General features: G+C 44.0%; 1 protein-coding gene across 3 annotated transcripts in view; it reads right to left on the reverse strand.

Annotated features, from left to right (window-relative positions):
- The window catches only part of rufy2 (RUN and FYVE domain containing 2), a 61,324-nt gene that overhangs the window by 5,681 nt on the left and 35,109 nt on the right, over positions 1 to 20,534 (reverse strand). Inside the window, exons 11-16 of one of the 3 annotated variants that reach the window (XM_080205386.1) lie at positions 17,335 to 17,502; positions 10,641 to 10,738; positions 7,930 to 8,049; positions 4,055 to 4,184; positions 3,611 to 3,705; positions 1,987 to 2,035 (exon numbers count right to left, since the gene is read on the reverse strand). In XM_080205386.1, coding sequence (XP_080061512.1) covers positions 1,987 to 2,035; positions 3,611 to 3,705; positions 4,055 to 4,184; positions 7,930 to 8,049; positions 10,641 to 10,738; positions 17,335 to 17,502 — 660 coding nt within the window. Of the gene's footprint in view, positions 1 to 1,986; positions 2,036 to 3,610; positions 3,706 to 4,054; positions 4,185 to 7,929; positions 8,050 to 9,325; positions 9,595 to 10,640; positions 10,739 to 17,334; positions 17,503 to 20,534 lie in introns of those variants that run through there. The other 2 variants (XM_080205387.1, XM_080205389.1) reach the window with 2 other exon arrangements.

A 20,534-nucleotide genomic window follows, 5' to 3' on the forward strand; every position in this document is an offset into this window, starting at 1 on the left:
TTCCTTCTGCTTTGTTTCTCGTTTGTGTCTGGTTACTTGCTTCAGCATCGCCACAACTTCAGCTTAAGCACTTGTAGTGACAGTTTATCAGTTATTTACTCACATTATCGTAAATCATAAATATACAGAGTACGGCAGTGAAATCCAGGGCGAGGCTAACTGCTCTTCCATTCACACAGGCGCAGCACTCTCATTTCTCAGCAAAGATCCCAATGGAAACCAAAACTTTAAACTCACAGCACAGAGTAAAACTTCAGACTAGACCTGCTAAAGTTTCAATGTTCTGAAATTTAGAATGGTTACAGCACAGGAAGAGGTCATTCAGCCTGTCACACGTGAAAACTCTGAAGGACCAATTTGACTTAGTGCCACAGTCCAGCCTTTTCCCTATGGCCCTACAGATTTTCCTTTTGTAGATACACCCATTTCCCTCTTGAAAGCCTCAAACAAATGTCTCCATCACACTCTCAGACAGTGCATTCCAGATCCTAACCACTCGCTGTGTGAATCTGTGTCCACCATAGTCTCAGACAGTGCATTAGATCTTAACCACTTCACAGAATCGTACAGTGCAGGAGGCCGCCATTTGGCCCATCAAGTCTGCACCGGCCACAATCTTACCCAGGCCCTATCCACATAACCCCATGCATATACCCTAGTTAGTCCTGACACTACAGGACAACTTAGCCTTGCCAATCCACCTAACCCATACATTTTCGTACTGTGGGAGGAAACCGGGGGACTCAGAAAACCCATGCAGACATGAACAGAATGTGCAAACTCCACACAGACAGTAACCCAAGTCAGGAATTGAACCCGGGTCCCTGGCACTGAGAGGCAGCAGTGCTAACCACTGTGCCACCCTGGCCACCATACACTCAGACACTGCAATCGAGATCCTAACCATTCAATGGGTGAATCCATGCACCATACACTCAGACATTCCAGATCCTGACCACTGGCTGGGTGATAAGGATATTTCACGTCACCATTATTTTTTCTTGCCCTCTGGTTTTCTTTGTTCCATCAATAAGAATGGTTTCTCCTCCAACTGTCCAGATGTTCATCATTTTAAACATCTCTGTCCAATCTTTCCACCGTATCTTTACTGAGGACAGCACTCCCATTTTCTCCAATCTACACATAACTGGCTGGGGCGTGCGAGCCGGGGGTTTCAGCTTCTGTCAACGGAACATCATTCCTGGTTGTACCTTCGTCGATAGTTCCGACAGGGTTCAGCACAACTGGACCCTCACTCCAAGCTCAGCAGCAGCTGTGGGAAGATGTCTTTAACCCTGGGACTGCACTGGCAACTCGACCTTTAAACCTAGCGACTGTAACTGCAGAGCACAGTATCTATCATCCCCACTATACTGTTCTCCGTCATCCACCCTACAATCCTTGTTGTCATCCTCACCAACACCCGTTCGCTACTCAAAGTCACGGGCTGAGACTGAACCCTCCATGTGCTGGATCCTCAGAGCCGCCAGACTCTCAATCACACCCTCATGTCTGTCGGCCAACACTAAAGTTCAACTTATTGCAACATTACATTTCATCAAGAACTGAAAGTCCTCAGCCCCGGGACAAGCCGAGCAAACCCACTCCACAACGTCTGGAAGTTCTTAACCTTCAAAAAGTTACCAGTCATGTATTTAACCAGTTCTTTCATAATCTGTTGCTCTATTTATAAAACTCAGGAACCCATTCTTCCAAATCCCCAACCATACATAAAATCCTAGGAACTGGACAAATGCTGAGGTTGGTTAAGTTCTAAATGCTCAGCGACAGAGAAAGAGACACATGGCAATGTTTGCAGTCAGTTCCGAAGACTGCCAGGTGAGAATGGGAAGCTGGTTGGGAAGTCTAATAAAGCTGGTCAGTTTATTTCAGCTTTTCCCAGCCTCTGGGTGGTGTTTTGGGCGGGGGGAGGTGGGGTTGCCTGTGCTGGTTTGAGGGTGATGTGTACACATTTGTACGAATTACCTGCAATGCTTTGTTAGCTTCTTTGATGGTTTCAATCTTGAGCTTCGACCTACAAAAAGTGAAAGAATGTGGGTAGGGTAGTGAAGACAAGCATGATGGAGATACAGTAAAACCCAAGCAGTTTCACAGGGAACCTGTCTACTGGAATGATTTTCCAATCACTCACAATTCACCTTCCTGCTGTAGATCCAAGAAAATAAAACACTTCGACATTAAAAACCTGTGGCACGTATCCACTGGGGGGGGGGCGGTGGTGGTGAATTTGGGTTGCTTGGTGAGGGAGGTGGAGTGGGGTTAGACAGACACCAGATCTTGGGTGAGGAACACACAGTGACTGGGCAGGGTGGTGTGACACAGATGGGAGCAGGTAAGACATTTTCTGGTGAGGTAGGTTAGAAACAGAAATTAGGAGAAGGCCATTTGGCCCATTGAGCCTGCCCCACCATTCGTTTTGATCATAGCTGATCGAGTTCAATGTCCTGATTCTTTCCCCCATATCCTTGATCCTTTTGGCTCTTAGAGCTCGGTGTAATTTTTTGTTGAAATAGACAATGTTTTGGCCTCAACTACTTTCCGTGGGAGTGAATTCCACACATTCGCCACCCTCTGGGTGAAGAAATTTCTCCTCACCTCAGTTCTAAAAGGTTTACCCCTTATCCTCAAACTCTGACCCCTAGTTCTGTACTCCCCCCACCATCGGGAACATTCTTTCTGAATCTACCCTGTATAGCCCTGTTAGAATTTTATAAGTTTCTATGAGATCCCCTCTCATTCTTCTAAACTCCAGTGAATATAATTCTGACTGACTCAGTCTCTCCTCATATGACAGACCCGCCATCCAAGGAATCAGCCTGGTAAACCTTCACTGTGCTCCCTCTATAGCAAGGACATCCTTCCTCAGATAAGGATCTTACAATACTCTAGGTGTGGCCACACCAATGCCCTATACAATTGAAGCAAAACATCCCTATCCTCAAATCCTCTCACTATGAAACATTCTTCCCACACAATTCTTTGAGCTGAGTTTAATTCTCCAGCCTGCTTGAGTCTCTGCCATTTAGCTACAGCAACAATCCAGAGATGATCACTTTTCACATCTTTTGTTTTAATTTGGAATCTAACTTTGAAAACTCTCTTTGCAAATCATCCTTGGTCCTACCTCCCTTGTTTGGTCTCATGTGAACAATGGCCATGAAAACAATTGGATCCTCCCACTCCAAGGAGATGTCCTTAATGAGGAGGCAGCCCTCACCCCACATACCATACCCAGCCGCTCCCAAAATCCCACTGGTACTCCGAAGGCACTGTGCCCACCACACGCACGCAAGCACACTTGTATCGCAAACACAACCATCCCGGTACACACACACACACACACACGTGTACCCTCCCCCCCCACACACGTGCGCAACTGTACCCCCCCCACACACGCGCGCAACTGTACACCCCCCACACACTCACGCAACTGCAACTGCTGCCCCCGCCACACACACAGTGCTGTATTACCTCCACCCCACACACAATCACTGTGTCCCAGAGATGGGCAACACCTTAACATGTGGAAAAGGATGAGAAATAGACAATGCTGCAACAATGTGATCAACAAGATGAATAGATGGTTTACTCGCTGAGTTTGTAGCCCAACTCCTGTAGAGCCTGTTCCTGCTCATCACAGACTGTCTGCAGTTGTCCATTTTCTTCTTGTAAACAAAGGAATTCCTGTGAAGCAGAATTGAAGACAGATATATCAACTGGCACTGACCTTCAGTTTATTAATCAATCTACATATAGAATCCCAACTGTGCAGGAGGCGGCCATTTGGCCCATCGAGTCTGCACTAACCACAATCCCCGTAACTCCATATTTACCCTGCTAGTCCCCCTGACACTCAGCGGCAATTTGACTGTCACCGTTCGGGGGTGGGGGTGGGCGGGTGCGGGGTCATGTTTTTACTGAGCAGAACCATTTTAAATTTTCATACAGTGAGTGGAACTATATCAATGGCAAGAGAAGCAATCACTTTACTGTTACAGGTGAACAGAAATGGTAAGTCACGTGTTTCCAGTACCTTCTTCAGGGTGCTGAGTTGCAGTGTTTGTGCTCTCAGTTCGGAGATAGTTTCTCTCTCTCTCTGAAGATCATTCTGCAGAGTCAATCTCCACTCCTTCTCAATCTTCAAGTCTGTTTCCAGTTGAACCCTGTTAATTCACAATCAGCTCAGCCTCTAATTGCACGGTACTGCTGTGTACACCACACAGGACACGCAACATACATGGCACAAGTGCACGCAATATACACTGGGGAGGTGGTGTTGTCACTGGGCTAGTAATTCAGGGATGCAGGGTAAGTCTCTGGGGACCGCAGTTCGAATTCCATCACAGCAGATGGTGGAATTTGAATTCAATAAAAATCTGGGATAAGAAATAGAGAATCTACTGATGACCACGAAACCATTGTCAACTGTGTAAAAACCCATTTCGTTCACTAATATCCTTTAGTGAAGGAAATCCGTCCTTACCCAGTGTGACTCTAGGTTGATTTTTAATGTCCATTGAAATTGCCGAACAAGCCATTTAGTTAAAGGACAATTAGGGATGGACGATAAATACTGACCAAAGCCACACTCCATGAATGAATTTTTTTAATCATCAGTGAAAGTGCACAAGGGCAAGCTCTCAGGAAAGGAAATTAGATGATGTTTGAAACTTAACCCCGGTTAGCCCAAGAAACATTTTACTTTAGAATGCTCATGTCCCATGTACAAAAAGGCATGTCCAGAAACAGTCAAACAGTCTGAAATACTGACTGGGACAACTGGATGGATTCACAAATAAAAGACTTTATAAATTGGGCACTGCAGATTTCAGGCAATTTAAGAATTGGTTTGCACCGTGAGGTTTGAATGAGTTTACATTTAACATGTGGCTGGAGTAACTTAGCTGAACAGATACTCTCCATAGCTAGAGGGAGGTGTGGAGGTATTCTTGGTGTTAGCCAGGTTCCTGGGCCAGAGTTGGAAGGGGGTACCAGAGGTTAGCTCTGGTCTTTCTGGAATGTAGTCTAGCGCAGATCGAGATCTTACTCTCTAGTCAGTAGCAGACAGATGTGACATAGTCCAGGCTGATGTGTGAACATACACGGCAGGTAAAAGAAAAGGACAGTACCAATTCAGTAACTCCTAACTGAGTTTAACCCATTAACTGGAACAAAGTTGTATAGTCTGTTATTTTTCACTGAATGCGGAGCAACAAAATACAAGTGTTCCTCACTCTGTGCCGTTCATTCAAATATTAAGGGGCAAGGTTTAAAGGAGATGTACGAGGCAAGTTTTTTTTTTATACGTGGAGGCTAGTGGTTGCCTGGAACTCGTTGCCAGGGGAGGGAGTGGAAGCAGATACGATAGTGAGTTTTAAGGGGCATTTGGACAAATACATGAATAGATGGGAACAGAGGGATATGGTCCCTGGAAAGGTAGGGGGTTTTAGTTCAGTTGGGCAGCATGGTCAGTGCAGGCTTGGAGGGCTGAATGGCCTGTTCCTGTGCTGTAATTTTCTTTGTTCTTTGTATTACATGCAAGATTGGCCTGTTTTTTATTTACAGTTAATTTCAGACGTCTTATCAATGTAACAACATGCGAGAGCAAGTCTGAGCCAGCGCACATCGTGAGGCCTATTTGCTTCAACCCGCTGATACTATTCTTGAATGACGAGACAGTGGGCCTAAGACCCTGGGGCACAGGATACCCACTGATGAGGGACCAAAAGGCACTGAGCTTTAGAGAAAATCCACTATAAACATCAGAGTAATACACTTTCCACAGACAAACCCCATAGACTAGACAATAGTGCCAGACCTCTTGGGAGTGAAATTAAGAAACAATTTTTCAAGCAAAAGGCAGAAGAAGTTTGGAACCCTCCTCCACAACTGGCAATTGTAGTTAGATCAGCCGTTCATTTAAAATTGAGATTGCTGGATTTTTGTTAACCCAAGGCTCATGGGATAAAAAAGGTGATGATGTTAGATGGGCAGTGATTGCTTTGAATGGTGGAGCAGGCTCCAAGGGGGAAGTGCTTACTCCTGTTCCTCTTTACACCTTCCATTGCCCACTATTTTGGGATGGTTCTTGTGCTTTCTCCAATGAAGACAGACACAAACTATATGTTTAACATCTCTACCGTTTCCTTAAACCCCATTCATCTCTCTCCTAACTAAATCTTTAAACTGCATTTACTTTCATTATCCTTGTCCTTTTTACACACCTTTAGAAGCTGTTGCAATTGGATTTTGTATTTTTTTGTTTACTAGTTTACTTTTGCATTCAACTTTCTCTTCTTTTATCTATTTTTGTCTTCTTACTAAGACCCTCCTAATCCTCAGGATTTCTGTTCATCTTGACAATATTAAAGTCTCTTATTTTGATATAATACCATCCTTATTCTACATAGTTATCCACTTTCACTGTGCAGTCTTTATTTCTCAATGGAATATATATTCCATGACAATGAAATGTTTATTGAAACATTCACCATTCGAGCAGTATTTCATTAATTGAAATTTCTAATCTAATCCAGAAACTCATCACCTTGTCCTTATGCAATTGGCTTCACTTCATACCCTACTTATTTTTCAAATTCAATATGAAATTTTCTGATCACTTTTCCCCAGAGGATCCCTCATGGTGAGATTACTAATTAACCTTGTTTCATTATACAAGATTTAATGGTTCCATCAGTAGTATTATTGCAAGAGATTGTTCTGAATGTATTCCTTGAATTAACCCTCCAAATATTTTTGCCAATTTAAAGTTAGTTTATTAGGATCACAAGCAGGCTTACATTAACACTGCAATGAAGTTTTGGCCTACATTGTTCTTGCTACAAGCATCTCTTATTTACTGATTAATACACTATCCAACACTGTACCTAGAGACACAATGACCTTGCACCAGTGTTTCTGCATCTTGTTAATTCTTATTTCTACCCATACTGATTTCACTTTCTGTTCTTATGGGTCAATAGCTTTCCTCATGTCCTTCTGTCACCCTTTGTCAGGACTGTATCCCCACCCTTTCTATCTAGTGCTTACTCAAAGACTTTGGGAATTATTTAGCTGCCAACCTTGTCTCTGGAATGGTTAGTAGGTCAAAACCATTTCTCTATCTGCACCATTAATCTGTCTATTTTAAGAATACTTTGAGGATTCTGATAAAGTGACTGGATTTATTCCCATTTTCCCTGATTTAACCGTACTCACTGATGCACTATTGGTGTTAAACGCACTGTCATTTGTCACCCTCTGCTTGCCATTATCTAAAAACATCACTCTATACCCTCGACTTCCATCTTCAAATTCCACTGACCCGTGGGTTTTCTCCGGGTGCTCCGGTTTCCTCCCACACCCCAAAGATGTGCTGTTAGGCTGATTGGCAGGAATAAATTGTCCCTAAATCAGTTTCCCTCAATCTGGATGGCCATAAAAACATTAGACAGGGGTTGTGGGTGAAGAGGGGGACTGGTGGTGTTGAGATGGCGGCGCGGGCTCGTTGAGCCGAAGGGCCTGTTTCCCCGGGCTGTTTTTGTTCTTTGAATCCTCTCGGTTTTAAGTTAAGATTTATTTTTGGCCTTTATTATTTGACGTGCTGGGAGATTGGTCCTCACACAGCCCAAGCTGGGGGGTGGGGGACTGAGTGAGGAGAAAGGACTGAGGGGGGTGGGGGGAGGTGGCAGGTGTGTGGGGAAGAGGGAAGAGGGGACGGGGGGAGTGGGAGAGAGAAAATGAACAAGGGTGAGGAACTGTAACTAAGTGTTGATACTTGATGTGAATATTATAGCTTTTCATCTTGGAGTTCCACATATTAGAGGCTGCCAGCAATTCAACAGTTAAAGTTCATCTGAAAATCATTTCATTCTGTTCAATGTTCCCAGTTTCTCCCCTGGTGCTTACAGCTGCTGCTCCTTCTGCTCCATCTCTCTGTGCAGTGTTCTCATCTTGTTTTCCAGTTCACGCTTGAACTTGTCACTCCCCTTCTCCACTGCATTCTGATCCTTCTCTGCTTGTTGCAATCTGGTGCAAGTTAAATCAATTCTGGGTAAAACTGATGCTCACACCAGGGGTGAGGGGGTGGAAAATAGAACAAAAAGACAAAAAAAAAGCAAACAGGATGCAAACATCAGCAAATTAAACTGTAAAGTATGTGAGCCCGGCTTAACAAACTCAACCAAGATGCAGACCCCAGTTTTCTCATTACGATTTTAATGACTCCTTGATAAAAGGACAACCACAAACTGTTTTCCAGCATCTCCAGCACAGCAATGTACTGATCGAACGAAGGTTGGATAGTCAGAATAGAGCACAAAATAACACGCGGTGTTAAAACTAACCAGGAAATGACAGCAGACAGCTAGCACCATCGAAATATAGACATAGGCAAGGAATTATCAAGCTTAGCAGATTCCTACATTGCTATGAATTTCATAGCTTACAGCTGCTGCTCCTTCAGTCCCATCTCTCTGTCTGCAGTGTTTTCATTCTTGTCCCTGTCCTTCTCCTCTGCACTCTGATCAGTGTTAGTAGCAGCCCTGCACACTCAGACAGGTCTGAATCTGTAACTGCTGCTTACACCACTGAAGCAGATCCACCTTAACACTAGCATCTCCTCCAATCACATCTCGGTATCCTGCCGCTTATCCAATCACAGCCAGCGTCACTGACTCCATTATGGGGTTCACTGGCGCCTCCCCACACATCACCACCATATTGGAACAGCTCATCACAGAACCCGGGGCCCGGGGTTAATGCAGGGGCCCTCCCCCAGAAATAGGACAGAGTGTGGAGGGTAGGCCCAAAGGTCCGGCACGGAGGGAGGTAGAGGGTGTGTCTGGCGCGGAGGGAGGGGGATGGTGTGTCTGGCGCGGAGGGAGAGGGGGGGTCTGGCACAGAGGGAGGTGGGGGGATGTGTATGGCACAGAGGGAGGTGGGGGGATGTGTCTGGCATGGGGGGGGGGGGGGGGGGGGTCTGGCACAGAGGGGGGGGTGGGAGGGGTTCCAGCACAGAGAGGGGTTGGGGGGGGGGGGAGGTGGTGGTGTCTGGCACGGAGGGAGGTGGGGGTGGGAGGGGTGCCAGCACAGAAAGAGGTGGAGGGGTGGGGGGTGGGGACTCTGGCGCGGAGGGAGGTTGGGGGTGACGGGGGGGTTTGTGTCCAGTGCAGAGGGAGGTTTGGGGGGGGGGGGGGGGTGGTGTCCAGCGCAGAGGGAGGTGAGGGCGGGGGTGTCCAGCGCAGAGGGAGGTGAGGGCGGGGGTGTCCAGCGCAGAGGGAGGTGAGGGCGGGGGTGTCCAGCGCAGAGGAAAGCAGATGTCAGAAACACGGACAGGACGGGCACTGTAAAGATCTCGGTATAAGCAAAGTGGATGAGTTGAATGAATATTTGGAAGAATGTTCTGTCCTGCCATCATCCAGATTCTAACATGTTCTACTTCCTGTGTTTTGCATCTCAGCTCAAATGGACAGGAATTAAGTTATAAATAAATTCTAAATGTTATTCTCTCTACCAACACACTTTAAACATGAGATTGCAACAGTTCGTGTTTGATCCAATAAATGTTTGTCACTTAATGAGGTCATCAACGGGGATAAATGGGGAGAAGCGAATGGCAGAAAAAGAAAATGAGAGAGAAAGAAAGGAAGAGATGTTAATAGCAGTGACACTTCTCAACAGTGTAGCAGCAATGTATCTCAATACAATGAGTAATGATAAGAATAGGTGGGTGAGGAGGTGGTTATACAACACATGTAGATGATGTGGTAACTGTGAGTTCTGTTCTGTAGTCAGGAACCTCTTAGAAGTCCCCTAAATACAGACTGGAGAATCAGCCAACGGGACACCACCTAACAAAAACTACTAGATATTTCATATTTCTACCAATTACTGTTGAGTCTTGAGGCTGCAACCCAGTGGGGAAATCATTTGGCCACATTGCTTGTATCCCAGTAGCTGTCCTGTGGTGTCCAATGTATGGCTGTAGATGGTGAGAGAGACCATTATGAGTGAGTATCTGCAAATCTGATCCTACTTTGACTCGATACCCAATTCTGGAAGCAGAAGCAACTAAAACTACTTCAATCAGTTGCAACCAATGCTGGAAAAACTCAGCAGGTCGAGCAGCGTCTATGGAGATAGAAACATTACGAGCTGAATGTAACTTTTCTTCAGAGCTCTTCTCTCTCCAAGGATGCTGCCAGACCTGCTGAGTATTTCCAGCACGCCCCACAGCATTTTCCTTTGATTCTGGAACCAGATTAACTGTTCATTCACAGTCAGAATCTTTGCAAAGAACAACCCTTCAGGCATAAAATCATACTGACAGTCTCAGTCCAAAAAATTCCCAGCTTTGAGAGCATTCAGCCATGGCACCAAAAACAACAAATAATCTTAGCCCCTCGAGAGGCAGAGAAAAATAAATCAGCCAATGATTCTGTTCCTGATGGTGTGTGATCTTTTCTGGGATGTGGTGGAAATCTAGCTTGCTGAGGGAGTATAGTACTTGGCTCACACTGTTGGAAATGACGCATGGAGAATAACTATACAGGTGAGGGACAAGAGCCAGTGCCTGTAAAACTGTTACAGAAGGGGAGGAAATTTACTGAGATTTGTACCTTTGCTCCATCCGTTTCATGGCAGCTGTCACCTGGTTTGTCTTCTCCTGCAGCCGACTCATCATTTCACTTTTCTGCTTCAGACCATCTTCAGAAGTCTAGATCCCAAACAGAGAGAACAACATTGTTCAGAACATGGTGGGAATGGAACTCGGATACTGAGCTCAGAGAAATGAAACAGCTCCTGGGAGGATTGGTCCATTGGGTAAAAATTAAATCGACTGGGCCTTCATTCTCTGGAGATTAGAATAATGATCTCATTCAAACATACAAAATTCTTACAGGATAGACACAGGGGGGATGTTTCCCCGACTGAGAGAATCTGGAAACGGGGACATGTTCTCAGAATAAGGGGTGGGTGATTTAGGATTGTGATGATGAGGAATTTCTTCACTCAGAGGGTGGTGAATCTTTGGCATTCTCAGTCCCAGAAGCTGTGGGGACTCAGTTACTGAGATCGATAGATTTCTACATATTAAAAACATCAGGAAGACTGGGTTCATAGAACCCCACAGTGCAGAAAGAAGCCCTTCGGCCCATCGAGTCTGCACCGAACACAATCCCACCCAGGCCCTGCCCCCATATCCCTACATATTATACCCACTAATCCCTCTAACCTACACATCCCTGGACACTAAGGGGCAATTTCTTAGCATGGCCAATCAACCTAACCCGCACATCTTCGGACTGTGGGAGGAAACCAGAGCACCCGGAGAAAACCCACGCCGACACACGACCAGCAGATGGGCACCACAACAGCTCAGTGACTATCACTGTTTGCTGTGCAGACACATGGATTTGGTGTCTGTGGGAGTTTGCGCATTCTCCCTGTGGTTGCGTGGGTTTCCTCCCACACTCCAAAGATGCGCTCTTAGGCTGACTGGTGTAACAAATTGACCCAACAATATTCTCCCCTGAATCCGGTTACAATAGGGGTACCAATCACATACACACGGGGCAGGGTAGGGGTAGGAAGGTGCTTTGTTGGGATGGTGGCGCGGGCTCGTTGGGCCGAAGGGCCTGTTTCCCGTGCTGGGTTGTTCTTTGTTGTTCTTGTTGTTGACACGGGGAGAATGTGCAAACTCCACACAGACAGTGACCCGAGCCGGGAATCGAACCCAGGACCCTGGAGCTGTGAAGTAGCAGTGCTAACCCACTGTGCTACCATGCCACCCACTTAGTGCAGGAGAATGGTGTTGAAGTTGCCACGGACAGGACGGCATTTCATTTAAACAACGCTGATTTCTCCTCGCACCATCCATCCATAAACAGGAAGATATTCTGATTTCCCCTTTGCAAGTGGTGGCATGTTTCCCAATCCTCTCTTTTCCTATCTCAAGTTTGCTGTGGGGTTACTAATAGAAATTGAATCAAACTGAAGGATTGGGAAAAGATATTGACTATCTAGCTGATCTATGCCCCTTGTTCTCTGTGCATGTAATGTTCTCAAAGAATTCCACCAAATTAGTCAAACATGACCTGCCCTTCACAAACCCATGCTGCGTCTTAGCAAGGGACAATTTATATCCAGATGTTTCACTATTTCTTTCTTGATGATAAGCTCAAGCTTTTACCCTACTACAGAAATTAAACATAACATCTCACCATAACATTCCAACTCTTATAATCAAAATATTGAGTATAAAAGTTGGAGTGTTATGGTAAAGTTGTATAAGGCATTAGTGAGGCCGAATTTAGAGTATTGTGTACAGTTTTGGTCACCTAGTTACAGGAAGGATGTAAATAAGATTGAAAGAGTGCAGAGAAGGTTCACAAGGATGTTGCCGGGACTTGAGAAGCTGAGTTAGAGAGAGAGATTGAATAGGTTAGGATTTTATTCCCTGGAGCGTAGAAGAATGAGGGGAGATTTGATAGAGGTGTATAAGATTTTGATGGGTGTAGATAGAGTGAATGCAAGCAGGCTTTTTCCACTGAGGCTAGGGGAGAAAAAAACCAGAGGGCATGGGTTAAGGATGAATGGGAAAAAGTTTAAAGGGAATATTAGGGGGGGGCTTCTTCACACAGAGTGGTGGGAGTGTGGAATGAGCTGTCGGATAAAGTGGTAAATGCGGGGTCACTTTTAACATTTAAGAAAAACTTGGACGGGTTCATGGATGAGAGGGGTGTGGAGGGATATGGTCCAGGTGCAGGTCAGTGGGACTACACAAAAAAATTGGTTCAGCACAGACAAGAAGGGCCAAAGGGCCTGTTTCTGTTCTGTAATGTTTTATGGTTCTATGGTTAGGCGAACCGGTGACTATAGTCACCCGTCTTTTGTCTACTCCTTTTTTCCAATCTGTGGGAACCACCCCAGAGTCCAGCAAATTTTAGTAAATTACCACTAGTGCATTTGCTATTTTCCCCGCCAACTCTTTTATTACCCTGGGATGCATTCCATCAGGACCAAGAGACTTGTCTACCTTTAGCCCCATTAACTTGCCCAACACTACCTCTTTCGTGATAATGATAGTTTCTGGGTCCTCACCTGTCATAGCCTTCCTGTCATCAGTTTTTGGCATGTTATTTGTGTCTTCCACTGTGAAGACCGACACGAAATACCTGTTCAACGCCTTAGCCATTTTCTCATTTCTTGTTATTACTTCCCCCTTCTATCCTCTAAATGACCAATGTTTACTTTCACCACTTTTTTAGTTTTATGCATTTGTAGAAACTTTTGCTATCCATTTTTATATTCTGAGCTAGTTTACTTTCATAATCCATCTTACTTTGCTTTATAGTTTTTTTTCATGGCTTTCTGTTGACCTTTAAAGATTTCCCAATCCTCTAGTTTCTCACTAATCTTTGCCACTTTGTACACATTTTCTTTCAATTTGATACCCTCCTTTATTTCCTTAGATATCCATGGCTGATTATCTCTTTTTCTACAGTCCTTCCTTATCACTGGTATATACATTGGCTGAGTACTGTGAAAAATCGCTTTGAAAGTCCTCCACTGTCCCTCAATTGTCCCACAATAAAAGTTTTGCTCCCAGTCCACCTTAGCCAATTCCTCCCTCATCCCATTGTAGTTTCCTTTGTTTAAGCACAAGACATTGGTATTGGATTTTACTTTCTGACGCTCCATCTGTATTTTAAATTCAACCATACTGTGAGTGCTTCTTCTGAGACGATCTCTAACTATAAGATCATTAATTATTCCCATCTCATTACACAGGACCAGATCTAGGACAGCTTGCTCCCTCATAGGTTCCATTACATACTGTTCAAGGAAGCTGTTCAAAGTACCCTCCACAATATGCACTACAGCAAAAGTGAAGTTCCTTCGACAAAAACCTTCCAAACCTATGACGTCAACCAGCCAGAAGGACAAGGGTAGAACTTGCACAGGAACACCACCAACTAAAGTTCCCCTCCAACTCTCAAGCATCCTGACTTGGAACTATAGCACTATTCCTTCATTCTTGTTGGCTCAAAATCCTGGAACTCCCTTCCTAACATGGATTGAAGTGGTTTAGGAAGATAGCTCACCACTGCCCCCTTGCGGACAATTAGGGATGTGCAATACACGCTGGCCTACACGCAGTGCCCACATCCTGTGAAGAGATTAATTTTGGTGGGAAATATGTAGACAGCCCATTTAAAACAAAAGGCACAATTCTAAAAGGGGTGCAGAAGCTGAGCGGTTTGAGAACAGTGAAGGTGGCAGGACAGACTGAAAGAGCAGTTAAGAAAGCAAATGGCATTTTTCCTGATGTCAAACTAATGGATCTGTAGTTCCCCGTTTTCTCTCTTCCTCCTTTGTTAAATATTGGGGTTACATTTGCTACTCTCCAATCTGCAGGAACCATTCCAGAATCTACTGAAGTTCCACCATTTCTACAGCCCCCTCTTTAAAAACTCCAGAGATGTAGATCAGGTCCAGGGGATTTATCAGCATGCAATCCCAATACACAATACTACTTTGTTTTAAACTGATACTAATTTCTTTCAGTTCCTCATTATCACTAGTCCCTTGCTTTCCTTGTACATCTGGCAGGTTTTGTTTGTATTTCCCTTTATAAAGACAGACACACAGCATTGGTTTAGTTTCTCTGCCACTTCCTTATTCCTCATTATAAATTCCTCCCCCCCCCTACCTGAAATGGACCCAACACTTGTCCTTTTAATGTTTCTTGCTAGTTTACTCTCGTATTCAATTTTCCCTTTTCTAATCAGTTTCTTGACATTCCATCGCTGAATTCAGAGAAAGAGAAGATCAAACAAAATGTAAGCAGACCTTATGGTTAGAATTAAGAAACAGAAAAGGGTTTAAAGTATATTGGGAGTTGTATCTGGGCCCCCTGCTAGTAGCTGTGAACCAGCAAATTGTATAAATGCTGAGGAGATGATCAGAGGGTTAGATAGGGTGGACAGTGAGAGCCTTTTCCCTCGGATGGTGATGGCTAACACAAGGGGACATAGCTTTAAATTGAGGGGTGGTAATTATAGGACGGATGTCAGAGGTAGGTTCTTTACTCAGAGGGTAGTAAGGGCGTGGAATGCCCTGCCTGCAGCAGTTGTGGACTCGCCAACTTTAAGAGCGTTCAAATGGTCAGTGGATAGGCATATGGATAACATTGGAATAGTTTAGGTTAGAGGGTCATTAGATTGGTTCCACTGGTCGGCGCAACATCGAGGGCCTGTACTGTGCTGTAATGTTCTATGTTCTATATATAGGATGGTTTTAATGGGATGGAATTTATAACTTTTATACAGATTGAGATAAACACACTGGCACAGGCCAGAAAGACAGTGCATTTCTTGAGTGTGCCAGAGATAGCTTTCAGGTCCCAGAAACAACAGTGCTGCAGACCATATCCAATTTATAATGGAACAGAATCACATTGAATTTACAGCCTAACGGCAAGTGAACATTTATCAAATATTGAATCTAATACGAAAAGTGCTTGAAAGGGAGAATGTGGAGCAGTGTGATAAATATTTAGGTGAGGTTGACTTCAATAGATATTGTCAATGAAAATAAGGAAATAGTGGATGTGCTTATTCAGTACGGCATCAGGTCAGACAGTCAGCATGCCAGACACCCCAAGGAAACTATTATTCAATCAGAAACAGGGGTTCAGCAAAATTAAAGGAAAATAACAACACTGGAGAAATTAGCAACATGGTTCAGATCAGAACTTCCCAGGTAAGAACATTACTGAAGATCTAACTATAATCTCCCAAGGTTCTCTCAATTCAGAGTTAGAAACATAGAACAGTACAGCACAGTACAGGCCCTTCGGCCCTCAATGTTGTGCCAAGCTATGTCCAAACCCAATATCAAGACTATTCCACTCCCTATAATTCTGGCATGTTCCATTTGCCTATCCAATAACCGCTTGAAAGTTCCTAAAGTGTCTGACTCTGCTATCACAGCAGCAGTCTATTCCACACCCCAACCACTCTGAGTGAAGAACTACCTTGGACTCCTATATCTCCCGCCATGAACCTTATAGTTATGCCCCCCAGTAACAGCTACATCCATCTGAGGAAATAGTCTCTGCACGTCCACTCTATCAATCCCTCTCATTATCTTATAAACCTCTATTAAGTTGCCTCTCATCCTCCTCCGCTCTAAGCAGAAAAGCCCCAGCTCCCTCAACCTTTCCTCATAAGACCTACCCTCCAAACCAGGCAGCATCCTGGTAAATTTCCTCTGCACTCTCTCCAATGCTTCCACATCCTTCTTATAGTGAGGTGACCAGAACTGAACACAATATTCCAAATGTGGTCTCAGAGTTTGATTTTTTTAAACTGGTTAGAAAAGCAAAAGCAATCATTATAGACTAGTTAGCCTGACAACCGCTGTTCTAATGAGTCTATAATTAAAGACTGACTGGAACATCATGAAAATTTTCAGTTCATCACAGAGATTCAGTGTGGATTTGTAAAGGGTAGGTAATGTCTGACAAATCAGGTCGAACATTTTGAAGAGGTGTCTAAAGGCAATGTCTGTGATTGTGATTTATGTGAACCTGCAGAAGGCATGGTGACAAAATCCCTCACAAGGGACTGTTATCAAAACTTGAAGCACACGGAACTGGAGGCAAATCATTGACCTAGTTTGAAAATTAAATGGAAGCAGAGTTTGAGGAACAAAACTGGGGTTAGGATTCAAGTAAACTGGGCCTCCTGCTTATTAGTCCAGTGGTATAATTACCACACCACCATATCAATCTACAGAGAGTGTCCCAAGGGACATGATGAAAAGAGATGAGTCGTGCTGTGAGCAATTTGAGACATGACAAGGTGAGAACTTGAGAGGAACAGAAATTTGGACCTCGGGTTCCCAAAGCTCTCCACCACTGAGGAGCTTTCTTCACCTAATGCCAGGGTCTGTAGTAGACTAATCAATAGAGGTTGATTTCTGTGATCCATCAACCACTCAACCATCATCTTATGGAACTACCTGGTGCTAAAGGATAATCCAGATGGAGCTGTGGTCTTTTTACGGAGATTGAAGTAGCCTGCTCTCATTACCACCTGGTCTTTAACCCTGATTAATCTGAAGGTTATATTCCATGAAAGGACACAGGAGATCGACTGGATTTGTTTTTTTTGAAACTCACTACGATACCGATAGGATAATTAACCGGATATTCATCAGTTGTCCTGGTAATTATAATGCAGCATTTTTAAATTCTCCAGCTGATATTTGAAACCCAGCAGCTTCTGACACAAAGCAACTTACCTTCAGCTTCTGAAACATCTCCACATTAATGGCTTTCACCTCCTCGAGCTGATGCCGAAGGCTAATGAGTGCGTCCTGCTTCTCGTGAATGTCCTTCTCCAGTAGTTTCATGGCCAGCTCCATCTCCTGCTTCATGTTAATCTGGACCAACAGATCACTCTCCACATCCTGCCAAACAAGAAAGAAAAGCTCAGCAAAGCCACAAGTTTCCCAACAACAATGGGGTAGGGAATGGGGACAGGAAGGGAGAGGGATCCGGGGGAAAGGCTAAATGGAGGCAGGGCCTGGGGCACGATAGAACAGCTGAACTCCAGATGAGTTGACAGCGACTGTCCTTGACATCAAGGCAGGATTTTGTGTGTAGCATCAAGGAGCTCTAGCAAAACTGGAATCAACTAGAATCGCAGAGAAACTCTCTACGTAGGTATGACTCTGATCAGCAATGTCCATTAGTCATGAAAGAGATCTTATGCTGTTCAAACCAAACTTTACTTTCTGTTAACTTAAAAATGGATTTTGCTGGACCAAAACATGGCTGCTACAGGTCGCACTGTTTGCAAGTTAACTACAGTTCTGGAAGCTTCCAACAGTAATTACAGGGCAAAGCCCAACATTCATCCTTGTGAAATCTCTCACCCATCAATGTGTGGACTCATTACAAATCAAGAAAACAATGGAGCTTATAACAAAGAGGTCGATCAAAAACTCGTTATAGCTGAAGATGCAGAAATAGCCACCATCTATAGCCCAAGGTGAACAATGGATTTTGACCAGAGACATAGAAACTGATTATTACTTTGAAACTAACTCATCAATGGGCAACATCACATCACCTCAGCTCCTCTGGCCTTTGGAAAGTTTTAATGTTACATTCCTGGACTCCCTGAGCAATCTGCTGTAAGCATCTAGCTTGTTGACATCAAAGCCAGATTGCCTCAAGCCCAAACCTCCTCAAAGCCCAGTTCTCTGGAAAATTTCTGCCATTGCCTGTACAGTAGACCAAGTCTCTGTGTCCCAACCTCATCTTACTGTCTCATGGCCAACTTTAATTCTGTAAATCCTGCTTTCAGCTAAATGAATGGCCTGGATCTTAGCTGTCCGAGACCCAAACATCTTTAACTCTTTCATCAATGACTTTCCCTCCACCATAAATTCAGAGTTAGGGATGTTCACTGAAGATCACACAATAGTTAGCATCATTCACAACTCCTTAGATACTGAAGATTTCTGTTCCCTTATGCAGTAGGATCTGGACAACATTCAGACTTGGGCTGACAAACATTTGCACCACACGTCCATCCTCGAGAGAGTGAATACAACCATCTCCGCTTAACACTCAAGAGCATTCCCATTGCTGAATCCCCCACAATCAATAGCCTTGGAGTTACCATTGACCAGAAGCTACACCAGTCATATAAATACTGTGGTTACAAGAGCAGCTCGGAGTCTAGGAATTCTGCAGTGAGTAACCCACCTCCTTACTCCCTAAAGCCTGTGTATAAGGCACAAGTCAGGAGTATGATAGAATACTCTCCACTTGTTGCATTCATCCAGGCAACACTCAGGACGTTTGATACCAACCAGGACAAGGTAGCTGACTTTACTGGCAGTTCACCCGGTACCTTGAACATTAATTCCCTCTGACATCAATGCACAGTGACAGCAGCGTGTCCCATCTACAAAATGCACTGCAGCAATTTATCGAGCTTCCTTAAATAGCACCTTCCAAACTAGCAACTCTAACACCTAGAAAGGCAAGGATAACACAGACATGGGAACACCTCCAAGTCACTCACCATTCTGGCCTGCAACTATATTACTGTTCCTTCACTGTCACGGGATTAAAATCCTCAAACCCCTTTCTAACAGCGCTGTGGGTGTACTTACACCACATGGACTGTAACAGTTCATGGCAGCTTCTGAGGGGCAATTAAGGATGGGCAATTAATGCTGGCTTAGCCTGCAACACTCAGTTCATGAAAGTTTTTAAAAAAGCTATTATAAAGGGTTGTATTTGTTGCAATGCATGTGCAGCTGCCACCTTTCTGAAGGCAATGTGCTACATGGAGCAGTTTATTTACTTTCAAGAACTATGCAGCATGTATCAAATTAAAGTGGTCATCTGTACTTTGCAATATCATGTGCAGTCCTGCAATGTCATTAATTTTTCTCAAACTGAAGAGATTTGAGAATATAACAGAATATGCAAATGTTTTAACATGGGATTGTGTCCCCATGCTGAACTGTTAGAATTAGCGAGCTCAGAGCAAGTTTTCTTTTCTGTCCTGAATCTCTCAGATCACTGAATATTTAGCATATGTTCACAGTGCATATTAACTGCCAGGCAACAGAAATCTAGATTTGTAAAGGGTAGATCATGCCTGATGGATCTGAATGAAGCGACTAAAAGTTGTGGGCAGGGGAATATATAGGGACTTCCCAAAAGTATTTTATAAAAAGTCCCTCGTAAGAGACTGTTACTGAATGAATTATTGGCTGGAGACAGTGATTAGGGATAAGACATTAATGGTCTAATTAGCAGGATATGACCTGTATTGTCCACAATATTTCTGTTCATTTACCGATGACTTAAAGACATGCATCTAAATTTACCAAAAACAAAAGAAAGGCAGCATATAAACAGTGTAGGTGTAAGCACAAACTAACAAAGATTGAGTGAATGAGTACATTTTTGGTAAATGGATTTCAATGTAGGTAAACGTGAGATCATCTACTTTTAACTTGAAACAGATAGAAGAGGATAATTTCTAAGTGATGGTCCAAAGAGACATGGGAATCCAAGTATTTGGATCATTAAAATGTCAAGAACAGGTATGAAAGATCAAAACATTTAATGGAATGTGGCCTTTATATCTAGAAGACTAATACAAGTCAAGGAGGAAGTTATGCTATAACTATACAAAGCCCTAGTTAGACCACACCTGGAGTTACTATCAGCAGTTCAGAGCACCACACCAGAGAAAAGATGCATCTTGGGGCAAAAAGCAGTGTAGATATACGAGAATAAAACCAGGAATCCAAGGGTTAAATTACAAAGAGAGATAAACAAACAAGGGTTACATTCATTGGAATTTAGATGGCTATGGGATAGAATCATAGAACCACACTGTGCATGAGGCCATCTGGCCCATCGAGTCTGCACTGACCACAATCCCACCCAGACCCTATCCCCATAACCC

Source organism: Carcharhinus amblyrhynchos, chromosome 17, assembly GCF_965287045.1.
Source record: "Carcharhinus amblyrhynchos chromosome 17, sCarAmb.v2.hapA, whole genome shotgun sequence".
Classification (NCBI taxonomy): Eukaryota; Metazoa; Chordata; class Chondrichthyes; order Carcharhiniformes; family Carcharhinidae; genus Carcharhinus; species Carcharhinus amblyrhynchos.